Source organism: Maniola jurtina, chromosome 1 (assembly GCF_905333055.1).
Source record: "Maniola jurtina chromosome 1, ilManJurt1.1, whole genome shotgun sequence".
NCBI lineage: Eukaryota > Metazoa > Arthropoda > Insecta > Lepidoptera > Nymphalidae > Maniola > Maniola jurtina.
In genome coordinates this window covers 779,227-794,693 of record NC_060029.1, presented here as the reverse complement: position 1 = coordinate 794,693, position 15,467 = coordinate 779,227, and the positions used below count along the sequence as shown (strand labels likewise).

At 38.7% G+C, this 15,467-nt stretch overlaps 1 protein-coding gene across 1 annotated transcript; it reads right to left on the bottom strand.

Annotated features, from left to right (window-relative positions):
• Window positions 1-7,284: 7,284 nt before the first annotated feature.
• LOC123864297 (transcription elongation factor SPT5) lies at window positions 7,285-15,091 on the bottom strand. The gene is made up of 8 exons (XM_045904641.1): window positions 14,709-15,091; window positions 13,470-13,548; window positions 12,739-12,870; window positions 10,447-12,482; window positions 9,905-10,175; window positions 9,480-9,668; window positions 9,139-9,306; window positions 7,285-8,831 (listed from the first exon to the last, which is right to left on the bottom strand). Exons 1-8 carry the CDS (start codon window positions 14,945-14,947, stop codon window positions 8,697-8,699), a joined length of 3,249 nt encoding a protein of 1,082 aa, XP_045760597.1. The 5' UTR covers window positions 14,948-15,091; the 3' UTR covers window positions 7,285-8,696.
• Window positions 15,092-15,467: the final 376 nt, after the last annotated feature.

Sequence of the window (15,467 nt, the reverse complement as noted above, 5' to 3'; positions counted from 1 at the left end):
AAATTCTTAAGTATATTTTCGGCTTGGAATTTAAAAAAAATTGTCAGATTTTCAGTTTTTGACTTATTGTATATTTTTTTCTACATTTTGCGCGATAAATCAAAAACTCTTTTACATAATAATAATAAATAAAACCTGTTTTAGAATGTATAATAGAGCCCTTTCATATGATATTATCCCCTTTGGTATAGTTATCTTAGTTTGAAAGTCACCTAAATTTTCTGGAAAACAGTCCAAATGACTACAGAGAAAATGAAACTTAACGCCCTTGTTGCATCCAAGTCGCTGGAAGTGCAACATCAGCTACTGAATGTGTTAAGAGTAGTGAGAATAATATACCGTAACACAAGTGTCTGATGTTATCAGATTTGTTCCTTTGAGCCGAGAAGCCACATGTTCTGATGCTTTTTAGACAATCTAAGATCTCTCATTAAGTGATCCAAATAATTTTGATTGAATGGTCTAAGTTGAGATGTAAAAAAGTCACTACATCGTCACTACCTTCTGAAAGTTCTTGAAATGGTAGATTAGAGGTACTGGGTTGGGGCTGAGGTACAGATTTATCACCAGAAGTCAGAATCGTTCAAATTGCAGACTGCAAGTTACAATAGAGCCGCTTGGAACAATTTTTTTGCTGTTTCTTCTGGTAATATTCACAACGCAGAAATAATAATCATCATGGTGTTTAGATGGTTCGCGCCAAATAATAAAATTTTTTTTAGTAAAAGTAGTTAAATATTCTTATTTGCTCATAAACGCAACGAGGAAATACAGCTTCCACATATAAAAATTGGAGTCCAGGCCTTGCTGTTAGCTGCTAATGGGTTCTCAAAGTGGCCCGAGTATGCTTGTTTTACTGGGCACAAAAGGAAAGAATGAAAGGAGCTTACCCAGTACATCTTAAAAGATCCGTTATAGATACATGCATCCTGCCATGCCTTACCTATGCCAGCCAAACATGGGTCCAGACAAAGAATATAAAAAGAAATAGTAACTTGCTAAAGGGCGATGGCAAGTTGCATAAATTAAGCAAAAAATATTCAAAGTGAGAATTGAAGACATAAGAAAAAAGACAAAGCCTACAGACACCTTGAGACATGCCCTAAAACTGAAATGCAAATGGTCATATTGTATCGATTTTTACAGATGAAAGAAGGACAGGTAGGTAGACCGAAGACGCGTTGGTCTAATGCTATTGTGCAAATCGCGAGAGAAAATTAGCTTGATAGTACCAAAGACAGAGAGAAATGGGGATACCCAAGAGGGATCCATATCCAAGAAAGAAGAATACCAGAATAAATATAAAAAAAATTCAAAAGAAAAATAAAACCGATTTCAAAATCACAAACACTAAAAAGTAAAAAATAATTTAAGTTATTGTGGTTTTTGAAGTCGGTTTTATTTTTCTTTTGAAAATTTTTTATTTCAAAATTTTTAGTGGCCCCACTGTACTATAATAATATGCCATGCCCAGCTAAAACCCTACTGTTTACTAAGCAATTACACTGATCGCGAGCAATTTGCTCTTATCCATTGAGGAGTTCTGTTCTCCATCTCAGAAGATATTCATCAGAACTTCATCAAATTTATATGGGACCACCTGCAAAGTATACCTAGCTTTTCAAAAAAAAATAATTTCCAAATCGGTCCAGGCGTCTTTGAGCAATCGGTGAACATACATTAAAAAAAAATTGAATTTGCTCTTATCCATTGAGGAGTTCTGTTCTCCATCTTCAAAGATATTCATCAGATCTTTACCAAATTTATATGGGACCACTTGCAAAGTATACCCTATCAAACAAAAAAAAATCCAAATCAGTCCAGGCGTCTTTGAGTAATCGGGGAACATACATAAAAAAAAAAGATACCGACGAATTCAGAACCTCTTCCTTTTTTTAAAGTCGGTTAAAAATATACTAAGATTTACTAACATGGTGTTATACCACAGAGTAGCAAACAGAGGCAAAGCTTCTAAGAAGCGAGCAAATTTTATAACTATTTTGGTAGGGTTGGCACTGGAGGATACAATTTAATTAACAATAGTTATTTGTTCAACAAGATGGTAAAGTTTGTTTTTGTTGTGTTTGCTTAGTTTAAATATCGATCTTTAAATATCGATCCATAGATCTAAATATCGATTTTGAACGAAATCAGTCAATTTAGAAAGAATTATAAATGGTGCCAACTTTTTTAAATTTTGGTTACAGTTTCCTATTTTGTGATCCCAGGGAGCTCTAAATATCGATTTTGAACGAAATCGGTCAATTAACAAAGAATTTCAAAATGGCGTCGACTTTTTTAAATTTTGGTAACAGTTTCTTATTTTGTGATCCCAGGGAGCTCTAAATATCGATTTTGAACGAAATCGGTCAATTAACAAAGCATTTCAAAATAGCGTCGACTTTTTTAAATTTTGGTAACAGTTTCTTATTTCGTGATCCCAGGGAGCTCTAAATATCGATTTTGAACGAAATCGGTCAATTAACAAAGAATTTCAAAATGGCGTTGACTTTTTTAAATTTTGGTAACAGTTTCTTATTTTGTGATCCCAGGGAGCTCTAAATATCGATTTTGAACGAAATCGGTCAATTAACGAAGAATTTCAAAATGGCGTCGACTTTTTAAATTTTGGTAACAGTTTCTTATTTTGTGATCCCAGGGAGCTCTAAATATCGATTTTGAACGAAATCGGTCAATTAACAAAGAATTTCAAAATGGCGTCGACTTTTTTAAATTTTGGTAACAGTTTCTTATTTTGTGATCGCAGGGAGCTCTAAATATCGATTTTGAACGAAATCGGTCAATTAACAAAGAATTTCAAAATGGCGTCGACTTTTTTAAATTTTGGTAACAGTTTCTTATTTCGTGATCCCAGGGAGCTCTAAATATCGATTTTGAACGAAATCGGTCAATTAACAAAGAATTTCAAAATGGCGTCGACTTTTTTAAATTTTGGTAACAGTTTCTTATTTTGTGATCCCAGGGAGCTCTAAATATCGATTTTGTACGAAATCGGTCAATTAACAAAGAATTTCAAAATGGCGTCGATTTTTTTAAATTTTGGTAACAATTTCCTGTTTTGTGATCCTAGGGATCCTCAGATATTGATTTTGAACAAAATCTATGACAGTTCAAGAAAATAGATTTTAAACACTATTTAAATTATTATCATTAACATTAAATTAAATGAAAACACGACGCGCGACGTGTACTGCAGCCCCTCAGCTTGAGCACAGGCCGAGCCGGTATAAACCGATTTCTCTCCGTACGCGACGTAGCGCCTGTGCTCATGCACACACGCGCCTCAAGCTTGTAGTAGTGTACCTATCGTAGCGCGCTTGTATGAAGCTTTGACTCTGTTCGCTACTCATGTGGTTATACAACGCAATACCACACTCACAAACACTCGTACAAACATACAACACACTCACACACACACATGGACGCACGCACACGCACTTTTGAACGGTTTGAACGGAACACGGTTTTGAAATTGAAATTGAAAAAAGTGTAAGAATTTGTAAGAAAATATTTAAAAAAGGTATATCAGCCGATTTTTTATTCCAGCTCTTAATACATGTAAAAACGTCCAATCTGTTCATTTACTCGAGCCTTTACCCTAGTACCTAATTATATCGACCGCCCCATATCAAAACAAAGTAAATGTCATTTTTCCGAAAATCGTTTTATGTCATAAGCCTAACTTTCATAGTATGTCCCGTTGTATTGTAAGGACACCCACATTAAAGTAAAATTAAAAGCTAGTAAGTCGCTTTGACCATTTTAAAACATAGTAAGTCTTTGAACTGGCTAGGTTTTTATAGATTAATGCGCCTTACTAAGTTTTAAAAGGAATTAGATTAAATAAAATAAATATCACCCATTATCTAAATACCATGTCAAAACAGTAAATACTTAATAATGCATTAAAACTTAAAAGTAAGATAGGAAAAGTCAATGACCTCTACATGTCAACTGTTAAATATGGTTTGCAAGGGAAATACTTTGCATACTTACATAATGTTTTTAGGGTTCCATATCTCAAAAGGAAACACGGGACCCTTATAGGATCACTTTGTTGTCTGTCTTTCTGTCCGTCTGTCCGTCTGTCGTGTCTGTCAAGAAAACCGATAGGGTATTTCCCGTTAACCTAGAATTATGGGCAGGTAGATAGGTCTCAACTCTCATAGCCCAAGTAAAGGAATAAATCCGAGAACAAATTTCGTGATTCTAGATCAACGGGAAGTACTGTATAGGTTTTCTTGACGGACGGACGGACAAATGGACAGACAGCAAAGTGGTCCTTTAAGAGCTCCGTTTTTCATTTTGAGGTACAGAACCCTAAAAAAGAAAATGATGCACATGTAATGAATAAATGTGTTGGCCAGTCTTCACACTAAAATATTTAAACCCCTTTAATTTAAAAACTGTCATAGCCTAGTGGTTAGAACGTCCGCCTCCTAATCGAAGGTCGGGGGTTCGATCCCGGAATCACGCACTACTAACTTTTCAGTTATGTGCGTTTTAAGCAATTTAATATTGTATATCAAATCTTTGAAAAGAGCAACCGCCGAGTTTCTTGTTGAAGACTACGGCCTAAACTTCTCTTGAATTTAAACCACTTACTAGGTTTTGATCTGAGAAAGAAATTTGACATTAATTGACAAAATTGAGAGACCTAAGCTTGTATAAGAACACAGAAGTGTCATAATTCGTGTTCACTTTGCCTAACGTCTCTCGGAGAGCAGAGAGAGATTTAAACTGTTTCTTATAATTATTGGCCATATTTCAAATGCGAAAGTGTGTTTGTTGGTTTAATATTCAATCACGCTGCAACGGAGCAACCAGTCGACGTGATTTTTTGCATGGATACATTTAAAGACCTTGAGAGTGACATCTCTCTCCGCATCGTATTCTTTATTGCTGAGGGTTGTGACCTCTTTCCATTATTCCTACATCTAATGGTAGGTTTTCTTGGGATGCGATGAGTTCAAAGAGCCTACGGAACTCGACTAGAAAAACGAGATTTTGACTCTTAGGTTTAACGGTTATGAATTAGTTATTATTATCAGTGATAAAATTGATTAGGGCTGCCAGGTAAAATGACATTTATCTCGGAAAATCAAAGAGTTTCCACGAGATTTTTTCCAAGTTTTCGCTACTAAGTACATATATTATGAAGAGGAAAGGTTTGTTTGTTTGTTATCGATAAACTCTGAAACTACTGAACTACTTGCATTAAAGACATAATCATCAACATCAACCGACAGACGTCCACAGTGAACATAGGTCTTTAATAGGGTCTTCCACATGCTACGGGTTTGCGCCGCCTGAATCTTTGCGCTTGCGCTTGACGACAATCATGCTTTAAAGAAAGCAATGATGAGGTCCAAGTTGGAGCACGCTTACCTGGAAGATGCCTATTCACTCTTGGCTTGCAGGTATCTAAGGTATATATGGCAGGAAACACGGCCGCCGAAATGGCGTTCCAACCTTTAGGCTCTCCCCATTGCCCGCAGCATGAATCTGAGCTTTCTTATGAGACCCATGGTTACATTATGTACATATAATATCTCATAAGAAAGCTCTAACACACAATCCAGCTAAGTAAGTCCAATTTCGAAAAAAGCTAGCTAGCCGACAAATCTAACTCAGGCAGCCTTCGGGAACCTTCGAGATGTCTCTGTCCAAAATTCCTCAATGCTTGAAGAACAGTCTTTGAATAGTGCATATTGTCAGTGATGAAATATGGATCCGAAATATAGGTCTTTTTTTTGTACACAGGAAATGCCTGACGCATACCCCTCCGTCATGTGGGGCTTGCACCAAACTTGCACTACTACGAAATCCATTTCGGAACACGGCACCCGGAACGAGGCGCGCTATCTCCTAACATAGGTATAATACCTATTTAGAACACTTACTATCTGTCATCATAATCTATGACAACCTCCGAGTATTTACCTGGTAAAACCGTAACTTTAGAATAAAATTTAGTATATAAGCAGGCTTCATTTAGAAATGAAAAAATCCCTATTTTATTTTTCAACGATTATAAACACAACTTTCATTCAAAAATAATAAGCTTAAATTCATTTTAAATAATATTTTGCGACGAAATGACGCGCACAGTCCTTCCGCCATGACAGTCCAGTGGACACTGAATTCCATAGAGCGCCTGCAAGAATATAAATAGCACAGGAAGTTTTTTGGTTAGTTTTAGATTATTTAAGAAACGAAAAACATTTAGTATAAAACTAACAGTTAAAATTGATTGCTAAACCTAAACATATCATTTTCTGGAGGTTGGCTTCAAAGTATCAAGATGTTAAAGAAAACTTTTACAGAACAAGTTGCGAACAGCAATGTTTTCAACTTGGTTTTTTTTTTTATTGGGATAATGTATACTAAATAAAAAGAGGCCCTTATAATCTTCACAAACTGAAGTTTTTAATTGCATGTATTTAATAGCTGTTAATGCTTTAGAAAAATAAACAATTTACTTCAAAGTACAGCATTTTTGCGATTTGTCAAATAGCAATTACCTTAAGTATCACATTTCACACTAATATTATAAAGGCGAAAGTTTTTGTGTATGTCTGTGTTTGTTACTCCTTCACGCAAAAACCACTGGACGGATTTGGCTGAAATTCGGAATGGAGATAGATAATATCCTGGATTAGCACATAAGCTACTTTTCATCCCGGAAAATAAGAGTTTCCACGGGATTTCGAAAAACCTAAATCCACGCGGACGAAGTCGCGGGCGTCATCTAGTGAAATAAATATACGAAGCCAGTGCGCTGGCGCCAGGCCTACTGGCTTGAGAAATGACGAGCGCTCTATTCTCGCCAACGCTGGCTTGGCTTGAAAAACTGTCTATGCAAGACCAATGCCAAGCCAGTGCGGACTGCCGCCAGCGATGGCTTCGTATAAACAAGGCTTTAGAGAACTTCTAACAAAACGTCGGTTTCATCGACGTCACTGGCAGGCGTCAAATATACTAACATTTGACGCAGGTAGCCCTAAGTGTTCTATTCTTAGGGTTTCGTACCTCAAAAGTAAAAACGGAATCCTTATAGGATCACTTTGTTGTCTGTCTGTCTGTCCGTCAGTCGTGTTTGTCAAGAAAACCTATAGGGTGCTTAAGAATTCCGTTTTTCCTTTTGAGGTACGGAACCCTAAAAGTATTGATTTATGTGGTTTTTGAAAAATGACCGATTCAAATCAGTATAATATTATATTATAAGTATTTTTCACGAATAGGACAAAATAAAACAGCAAGTAAATTGTAATTTTTAAAATAGGTTTTATTTGGATAAAAGAACACTTGCACATAAACTATGTATGTGGTTATTCATTGATGACTCAAGGATAAAATAAACTCTGTAACAACAATGAACTGAGAAACATGTACAAATATCAAATCATGCAATACCTCCAATGTCTAAAATCATTAATGTCTAAATAATGCTTTCAAGGACTTATGAGATCCGTTTGTAATTAGTAATTACTATAAAATCGGAATATTTTAGATTCTTTACGGGTTGCGCAGACGAGGACGACGCACTATTATTATCAGCGGAGGACAAAAATGAATCACAAAGAACTGCATAACTCACACGAGATGGACTATTAGTAAGGAGAAAGATCGTAGTAAAAGTTGATTTTTAGACCCTAAGGACCTGCGCAGATAAGGGACTGTTGTACACGAAGGACAAAAGTCCCTCATGTTGTAGTAAGATGTAACGCCGTGCTATTAGTCCATCGTATGCGTTATACGATGAATTTCTTAGTGACATATTTTTGTCCTCCGCGGACAAGTCCTTTATCTGTGCAGACAATTATACAAGTACCTACATTTCGTTTTACGTAACGGTCCCCTCTCTTCCCAACGAAGAGAGGGACCTGCACATGATTGGTTGTACTGCTCACAGAACGGGAAACGAATCCCTATAGTGGAGCCGAACCATTACAGAAAGACCTCAAGAAGAAGAGATCAAAGGAAAACTGTGTTCTATGAAGCTGTCAAAAAATATGACACTGGAGATGAAGTTAGAAGAAAAAAAAAAGATTCCGACGAATTGAGAACCTCCTCCTTTTTTGGAAGTCGGTTAAAAACGAGTTGCAGCCCGCAATGTTTGTTCTGAATAACGCGTCTTATAAGTAGTATTGTGGAATTTAAGGTCTGCGCAGACGAAGGACTATTGTCCGCAGAGGGCAAGAAACCGTTAGTTTTACCATGATTTTCGTTATACTATTAGTCAATCGTACAGTTTTTAAATGATCAAGTGAATGGTAATCTTTAAGTAAAATAAGTGGCTCATGCAGTCATAGACACATGAAATAAATAAATTAATTTAATTTCAATTTATTTCATAATTTTTATCAACCATTTTTAGTTTAATTTTATTTATTTCACAGAGTACGTCTAGTCATAGTAGGTTTTAGTTATATAGGTACTCTATCCACGAAACGAAGTTAGTATAGCGCTCTCTTTGTTCGGTAATCGAATACAAATGACAAAGACAAAAATCTCAGTGACGTTTTAAGTCACCAACTACATCTACAGTAATTTCTTTTCGTGGATAGAGTTTAGTTTTTAATTTGTTCGGGTTCCGTCGCGTTCATCTTTGTCGTTCAATGTATACGTACATGTGATCATATCCGCTGTTAGAGCCTAGAGGCATATGTACTCTAAGCGGCGGCCATCTTGCAGAGGTGCCGCAGCTGCATGATCTTGATGTCATCGGTGCCGAACTTGACGAGCCCTTCCTGGTTCTCGATGGAGATCAGTTGTCCCACCGCCTCGCGGTCCTCTCCTGCTATCACCTGCAACATAGCCATAATTAGTAGCTGACTTTCGAAAAAGATAATCTTTAAAACAAAACTCAATTTTTTTAATTCAAAGTAGGAACTATTTCAGAATAGTTAAATTTGTAAATTGATAATATAGTAGAGATAATTAATAACGAGGGTTCCAAACGCGCTCAGGTCTGAGAAGAGCCCCCAACAAACTCAGATTTCTTCTTCTTCTCAACTGTTCATTTTTGACAGAGTGGTTGTCGCTGCTGCTCGTGCAATCTCCCTCTAGAAAAGGATATTATAAATGCGTCTTCGTGAAATAGAACGTCTGTACCTTGACGCGGTCCCCGCTCTGCGGCACGACGGGCTCCAACAGATGCGAGGGGATGTTGAGGACGCGGTCCTCCTGCGACAGCAGCACGGTGCACGATGTACCCGACACTCCTCGTAAGGCACCCGTCTGACCGCGCAGGGATGGCTCTGCGTTTGCGCGCACGCGGACCTTAAAAAATTACACTCAGTAAATGAAGTCCGAAGTTACTTTCATTACAATTAATAAGAATTAGTTTTCAGTAAATATGGACTATTTCACAGGTCGCATGTGAAAAATCACGAGACAAGTTTCCTATATGAAAACTCTACGTTTATCTAGAAAATGACCTCTAAATGAATCACCTCTAAATCCGGCGTGTGCCAGTCCGCGTCCTCGTCGGCGGTGTAGGGCGAGCGCGGCGAGTAGGGCGCGGGGCTCGGCGTGCCCAGATAGCCGGGCCCGTACGTGCCGGGGCTGGGGCTGGGCCGGTACGGGCTGTACGTGTGGTCCGAGCCGTACATCGTGCCCGGCGTCTGAGGTGTGAACGGACCCTGCGAGGAACACTGAGCTTTAGCGATTCGCCCTCACTTAGTCACGTGACGTGACTCGAGAAATACATTATGGCGGCGCTCCAAAGTTTAAAGTTAGTTTCAATTCTTACTGCTGAAACTTTACTAGCAAATTAGTGAAGATATGCCTAGGCGAGGTTCGCCCATAGAAATGTGCACAGATAATGGTAGCATATTTTGAGGAGCACGAAACTTGTAAGTTTACAAGCGTCAGTAACCTGTGAGTATGCAGAGTCGTAGGCCGGCGGCGAGCCAGGCAAACCCAGCCCCATGTCCAAGTCTGGGCGTGGGGTGTGGGCGGCTGCATCCCACGCGGGATGCGCTGGGGTTCGGCTGCCATCGTGCGCCGGCGTGGAGGCACCGTAGTGAGGAGTCCGACTCCCTGCTTCGTAGACAGGAGTGGCTGCGCCTTGGAGCGGCGTTTTGAAGCCTGCCTCGCGGTATGTGGGCGTGTTTGCACCCGCACGAGGGTTGGGGGTGCGACCATAGCTGTAACATACACATGTTTAGTTATAAGTGGCTCAGGTACATACTACCAGCAAAGTAAAGTGCGAAGTCAGGAGAGAAAGGAACGCACTTTTTCGAGGTGCCAAAATATTTCCGATGGACAGTGAAATTAATTATTTAAATCATCAACTGTCTATAATAATCAAGAGACAAAACTAGAAGATGTATGCTGGTTAAAAATAAAAATACTCCTTTCAAAATCATCAAGTCTACAAAATAAATATCCAAATAATACACAAGTATAACAACTCGCCTGGAAGCGCCTCCCCTCACGGCTCCAGTGGGGCCTCCGGCGGCGGCGATGTGCCCTCGGTCCACCGATATCGTCTGACACGCCGTATGCAGTTCCACCCTCGCCGTACTGACGTTCGCGTCCCGCACTATCCCCACGTTGCCCTTGTACGGCCCACCGGTGATCTTGATGGTTTGCCCGATGAACTCCCGATCACGAGCGACCATCCCCCCTCTACCCCCTCTCCCGCGACCCCTGGGTGTCCCTCTTCCCGAAGGATGCATCGGCGACTGTATCCTCGGCGACATGAACCCTAAAGCCAAACCATTAGTAGTCGCATTATTCTTGGCACCTCCAGCCAGTTGCAAATGACGCGTCTTACAAACGAAAATTCCACCATTATCCAAGTACATTCTTGACTGCAAAAACGCAAAGTTTCTATATAAATGTTTTATCTCCCCTTCACGGCCTGCGTGAGGCCCATCTATGACTTTCACTATGTCTTTCTTCTGTATAGTATTTTGCTCGGAGTCTAAAGCCATCGTGAAGCGATTTTCACGACGTTTTTGTAACGCTTGCGGTTTACATTCGATAACTTTTCCCTGCATGCCGAGAACGTGGAAATTTTCTTTTTCTAATCGAACGATCACTCCAACTGTTTGGGGATCGAGTTGCACCATGTCGCCCCATTGGAACTGTCCCAGAGAATCTACTCCCGTTGCCATATCCGAACATAATTGTAAATCTCTCGGCAAAACCTCTAATTCGTGCATAGTTAAATCAGAAACCAGCACAACTCTGTGAGGTTCAACTCGGACTATTAAACCTGTATCGCCTTCATATCTACCCGCTAAAACTTTAACGTGATCACCCTGCTTGAAGTACTTCCTTAATTCATTTGGTTTGAAGACGAGAGGGTCTTTTAAAGCATCGTGTTTTGGCATAACAGTGATCATAGATCCATCGATGGCGATAATTCTCGCTTGTAAGTTGGCCAGATCACCGGAACATACTTCAACATTATCACCCATGGAGAATGAGTGCAAGCTTGTGGGATCATCTTTAGCGGGAGCCGCGAGTTCAATATCAATCCCTTCCGGTTGTTCCTCAAACCTCTCTAGCTCTGTCAAAGTAGGTTTAACTCCTTCAGCTAAAATTGCTGACATTGTAAAGTTCTTATACAAAAAACCTTTTCTGGAGTATCTATTGCCTTCAAATATTAAGAAGTCACCATCAGAAGTGACTTCACCGCCGATAGCTCTAATAGCCTCAGGGTCAAACGGCTTCGCGGCCGGCCTACGCTTCTTCTTACGTTTAGCTGCTTCACTTTCACTTTGAACAGTTCTTAGAGCTCCTCTCAGCCTTGTGTAATCAATTCTAGGTAATAATTTCAAATGTACTTGATTTTGTGCTAAATCCACATAGTCAACTTGGGCGATATCATCTTTGTAAAGTCCTCTCTTTAGTCTGACCCATTGCTTTGGTTTCAAACCTGACTGTTCTTTAACTACTCTTAAAACGTCTGTCATTTCTTTAATAGGTACCATCTCTTGTTTCCATATCCCCATTCTTAGATTCCCAACATTTTCAATAATAGCTTTAACATGCGTCTGTTTGTATGCTTCAATATAAATGTAGCCTTTAACCCCCTCTGGTGCTACAACTGATTTGATTTGGAACGGTTCTGGTGAGTTCTGGTACGTTATGTACTTTCTCATAAGAAGTAACACTGTAGATTTTTCTTCTCCAATTCTGCATTTAACCATCCATAAATTGGGGTCTTTAATGCCTGGGAGTAGGGTTTGTTGCGTGATTTCATCAGACATTTCCTCTCCACCTTCGCCAAAATGCCTAAGCGCAGCGGATTCATCTGCATACTTATTCCTCAGATATTCTTCAATTTCTTCTTCTTTCTGTGAGTCCCAGAGGTTAGTTCCTCTGCGTCGTCCTTCTATTTCTCTAGCAGTGGGACCAATTTCATCAACTTCATTGCCCACAATGCCCATTTCCTGAGCACCTTCCTCCCACTCGTCATCTTCGTCAACTTCATCGTCAACCTTAATAAGAACAAAAAGAAAACGCTTGGATTAAAGTTTATTGGATCAGAAATGTGAATCCATTACTTTATTAAATTGTATTATACTACATAAATATTTCTTTTACGCCAGAGCAAAATAGTGTAACATTGCAGAAGATCACACAGCATAAAGCACCATCTGTAGACAGTAGACAGACGTACCATATGGAGTTTATTTGAATAAAAAACATTTTGATTCTATTCTAATAAAGCCTCTAAAGTGAGCAAAACGTTACCTCAGCCTCATCAATAATGAAGCCTCCATATCGGCTGTCTTTCTTGCGCTTCTTCCTCCTGCGCTCCTCCTCCTCGTCCTCATCATACTCCTCCGAGTCCACCAGGTCTTCACCTTCCGGCTCTTGTTCATCCTATGGAATACAATGGTTTTACTATAACCAACATAATTACAAGAATATTATGAAGGTGGTGTACTGTTTGTGATGACCTCCCTGGTGCAGTGGTAAGCGCTGTGGCCTTATAAGTGGGAGGTCCCTGGTTCGATTCCCCGCAGGGTTGGGAATTTTATAATTTCTAAATCACTGCACAAAAAAGATTGTTTTGCTTTACATTTTCTATATATAATAAATAAATGTGTTTACATGTTATCCATTGTAATATTATAAATGTGAATCTGTCTGTGTTACTTAGACTAGGCTCCTTTCTATCACAGACAAAAAGTTCCCACATGATTTTCATGAATCTAAATCCACATGAATGAAGTCACAGACATCTATAGCATAACTGAGTAGGTTGTATTGTAGTCACAAGTTGACAAATCACTGAGCTCTCAAGTCACATCATCACACCCCTGTAGTGTTGAATTTCAAGAATTGAATATAATACATATATTGAATGCATTTATGTCTGTTATTTATATTTAATGATAAGTAAAAACAATTGAACCCTAACAACTTACAATAATAACTGATAACCAGTTCATGCTTATTAAGATAAGCTTATAAAGTACCTCGACTTCCTCATCGGCTGAGGCTTCTTTTGCTTCATCATCTTTGTTGCGACTGGTGTTGGATGCAACAGAGCCACTCCTGTTATAATACAGATATTAATTACAAGATCACAGTAAAAACTTAAGAAAAACACAGTAAAAACATCACAGTAAATCTTGAAGAAAACAGGTGGACAAGATGTGGAGTAACAAAATATGCAAAAGCACTTATTTGTAATGTCAAGCTTACTTCTCACTTCCCATATTATAAATGCAAAAGTGTTTTTGTTCGTTGGTTTGTCCTTCAATCATGCTACAACAGAGCAACAGATTGGTGTAATTATTGCATGGATATATTTAAGGATCTGGAGAGCAACCTAGGCTACTTTTTATCCCAGAAAATTAAAGAGTTCCCATAGGATTTTAAAAACTTAAATCCACACAGATGAAGTCGCAAGCATGAGCTAATATTAAGTATGAGATTTTTTAATTTTTTAATTAATTACTCTTATTTTAATCACTGGTGAATGGTGATACAAAAGGTAGCATTATAATCGTTGCTGGCTCACTATTGAGCATGGGACTTCTCTCAGAATGAGAAGTATGAGAATGAGATAGTCCACCATGCTGGTCAAATGGAGATTGGCAGACACACCTTTGAGAATATTATGGAGAAATCTCACGCATGCAGGCACACAATGTTTTCCTTCACTGTATTAGTAAAAGCAAGTTATATTCAATTGTTTAAAACATATAACTCTAGAAGTTAGATGTTTGTCCGGGGTTTGATTCTGGCCACCGCACATCTAACATCTCCTAAATGAGAGGCTGATGTCTGAACCATAAGGCAATATATACACAGTAAATACATAGTAAAAGCGAAAGTGCTTCTGTCTCTTGCACAACCTGCATGCATAGTGTTGCATTGCACAAATATATTTTTTTATATAAGAAAAAGCAGACTTCCTGTCTATCTTTCTCCTCTAGTCTGTGCCATGAGATGAAAATTGGTAACTGATTAATACTATGAGAGACCACATCTTTATGTTTAAATAATATGCTTTCATGAAATGCATACAAGTGTGAAAAAACTATTTAAAATTAGTGAGGTTATTTTAAAACTTTCTAATAAGTATAAGAATTGTTCAAAAAATAAATGGGATAAGTTACTAAAGGACTTAAAAAAATTACTATCCTGCTTAAATAGCTATCGGAAACATGCTAGGAAAGAATTATATGCTTCGTTAATTAGTTGATTACCTGGAGCGAGATCGCGACCGAGATTTGGATTTGGATCGGGATCGAGATCGCGACCTGGAGGGTGATCTTGAGGGGCTTCGGCTCCGACTGGCTCGGCTTCCTGACTGCGATCGCGATCGGGAGCGAGAGGCCGACCTAGCAGAACGGTTGGAAGCAGCGCTTCGTCTTGACCGATTCGATGCAACACTGCCCGCGTCTGAACCGCTGCCCGAATAAACACTGGCCTCCGAGTCCGACATGGTCACCACTGCACCTCACTTTAGATTAACATAGGTGTTTATTATATAATTGTAGCCAATATTTTTAAAACAAAATATAATTTTCAGCGAAATCAGCGATACGTCGATAGCTGATAGCAAACGTGACAAGTAGTGTTGTACCGTACTCGCGTCAATGGTAAGTAAAACTTTGAAAACGGTTTAAAATCGATTATTTTTTATTTTTACTCGATTACAAGTTGCCCTTGACTGCGCTCCTACGGTCAGAGACTAGAGTGAGGGGACTCTCGGTTAGATCCTGAGTAAGTTGTTAAATATTTATTAGGCTATGTGTGTCAAGTGAAATTAAAGAAAAATACGGTATATTTAGCACCAAATGTAAGACCATTTGACGCGCCTGCCAGTGATGTCAAAGCCTTAAATTATTTGCTTAGTTCAAATTATATGCTTTCAATTTATACAACTACATTTATATAAAAATAATTATTACGTTATTTTAATATTATAATTTATTTAGTCCGAATATGATCACAACATGGTC

Excerpts from the sequence above, each read along its gene's own strand:
- LOC123864297 (XM_045904641.1), bottom strand. The coding sequence starts at position 14,947 with ATGTCGGACTCGGAGGCCAGTGTTTATTCGGGCAGCGGTTCAGACGCG. Across the intron at positions 13,549-14,708 it reads CGGTCGCGATCTCGCTCCAG|GAGTGGCTCTGTTGCATCCA; the intron begins GTAATCAACTAA and ends GTATTATAACAG. Across the intron at positions 12,483-12,738 it reads TCATTATTGATGAGGCTGAG|GTTGACGATGAAGTTGACGA; the intron begins GTAACGTTTTGC and ends GTTCTTATTAAG.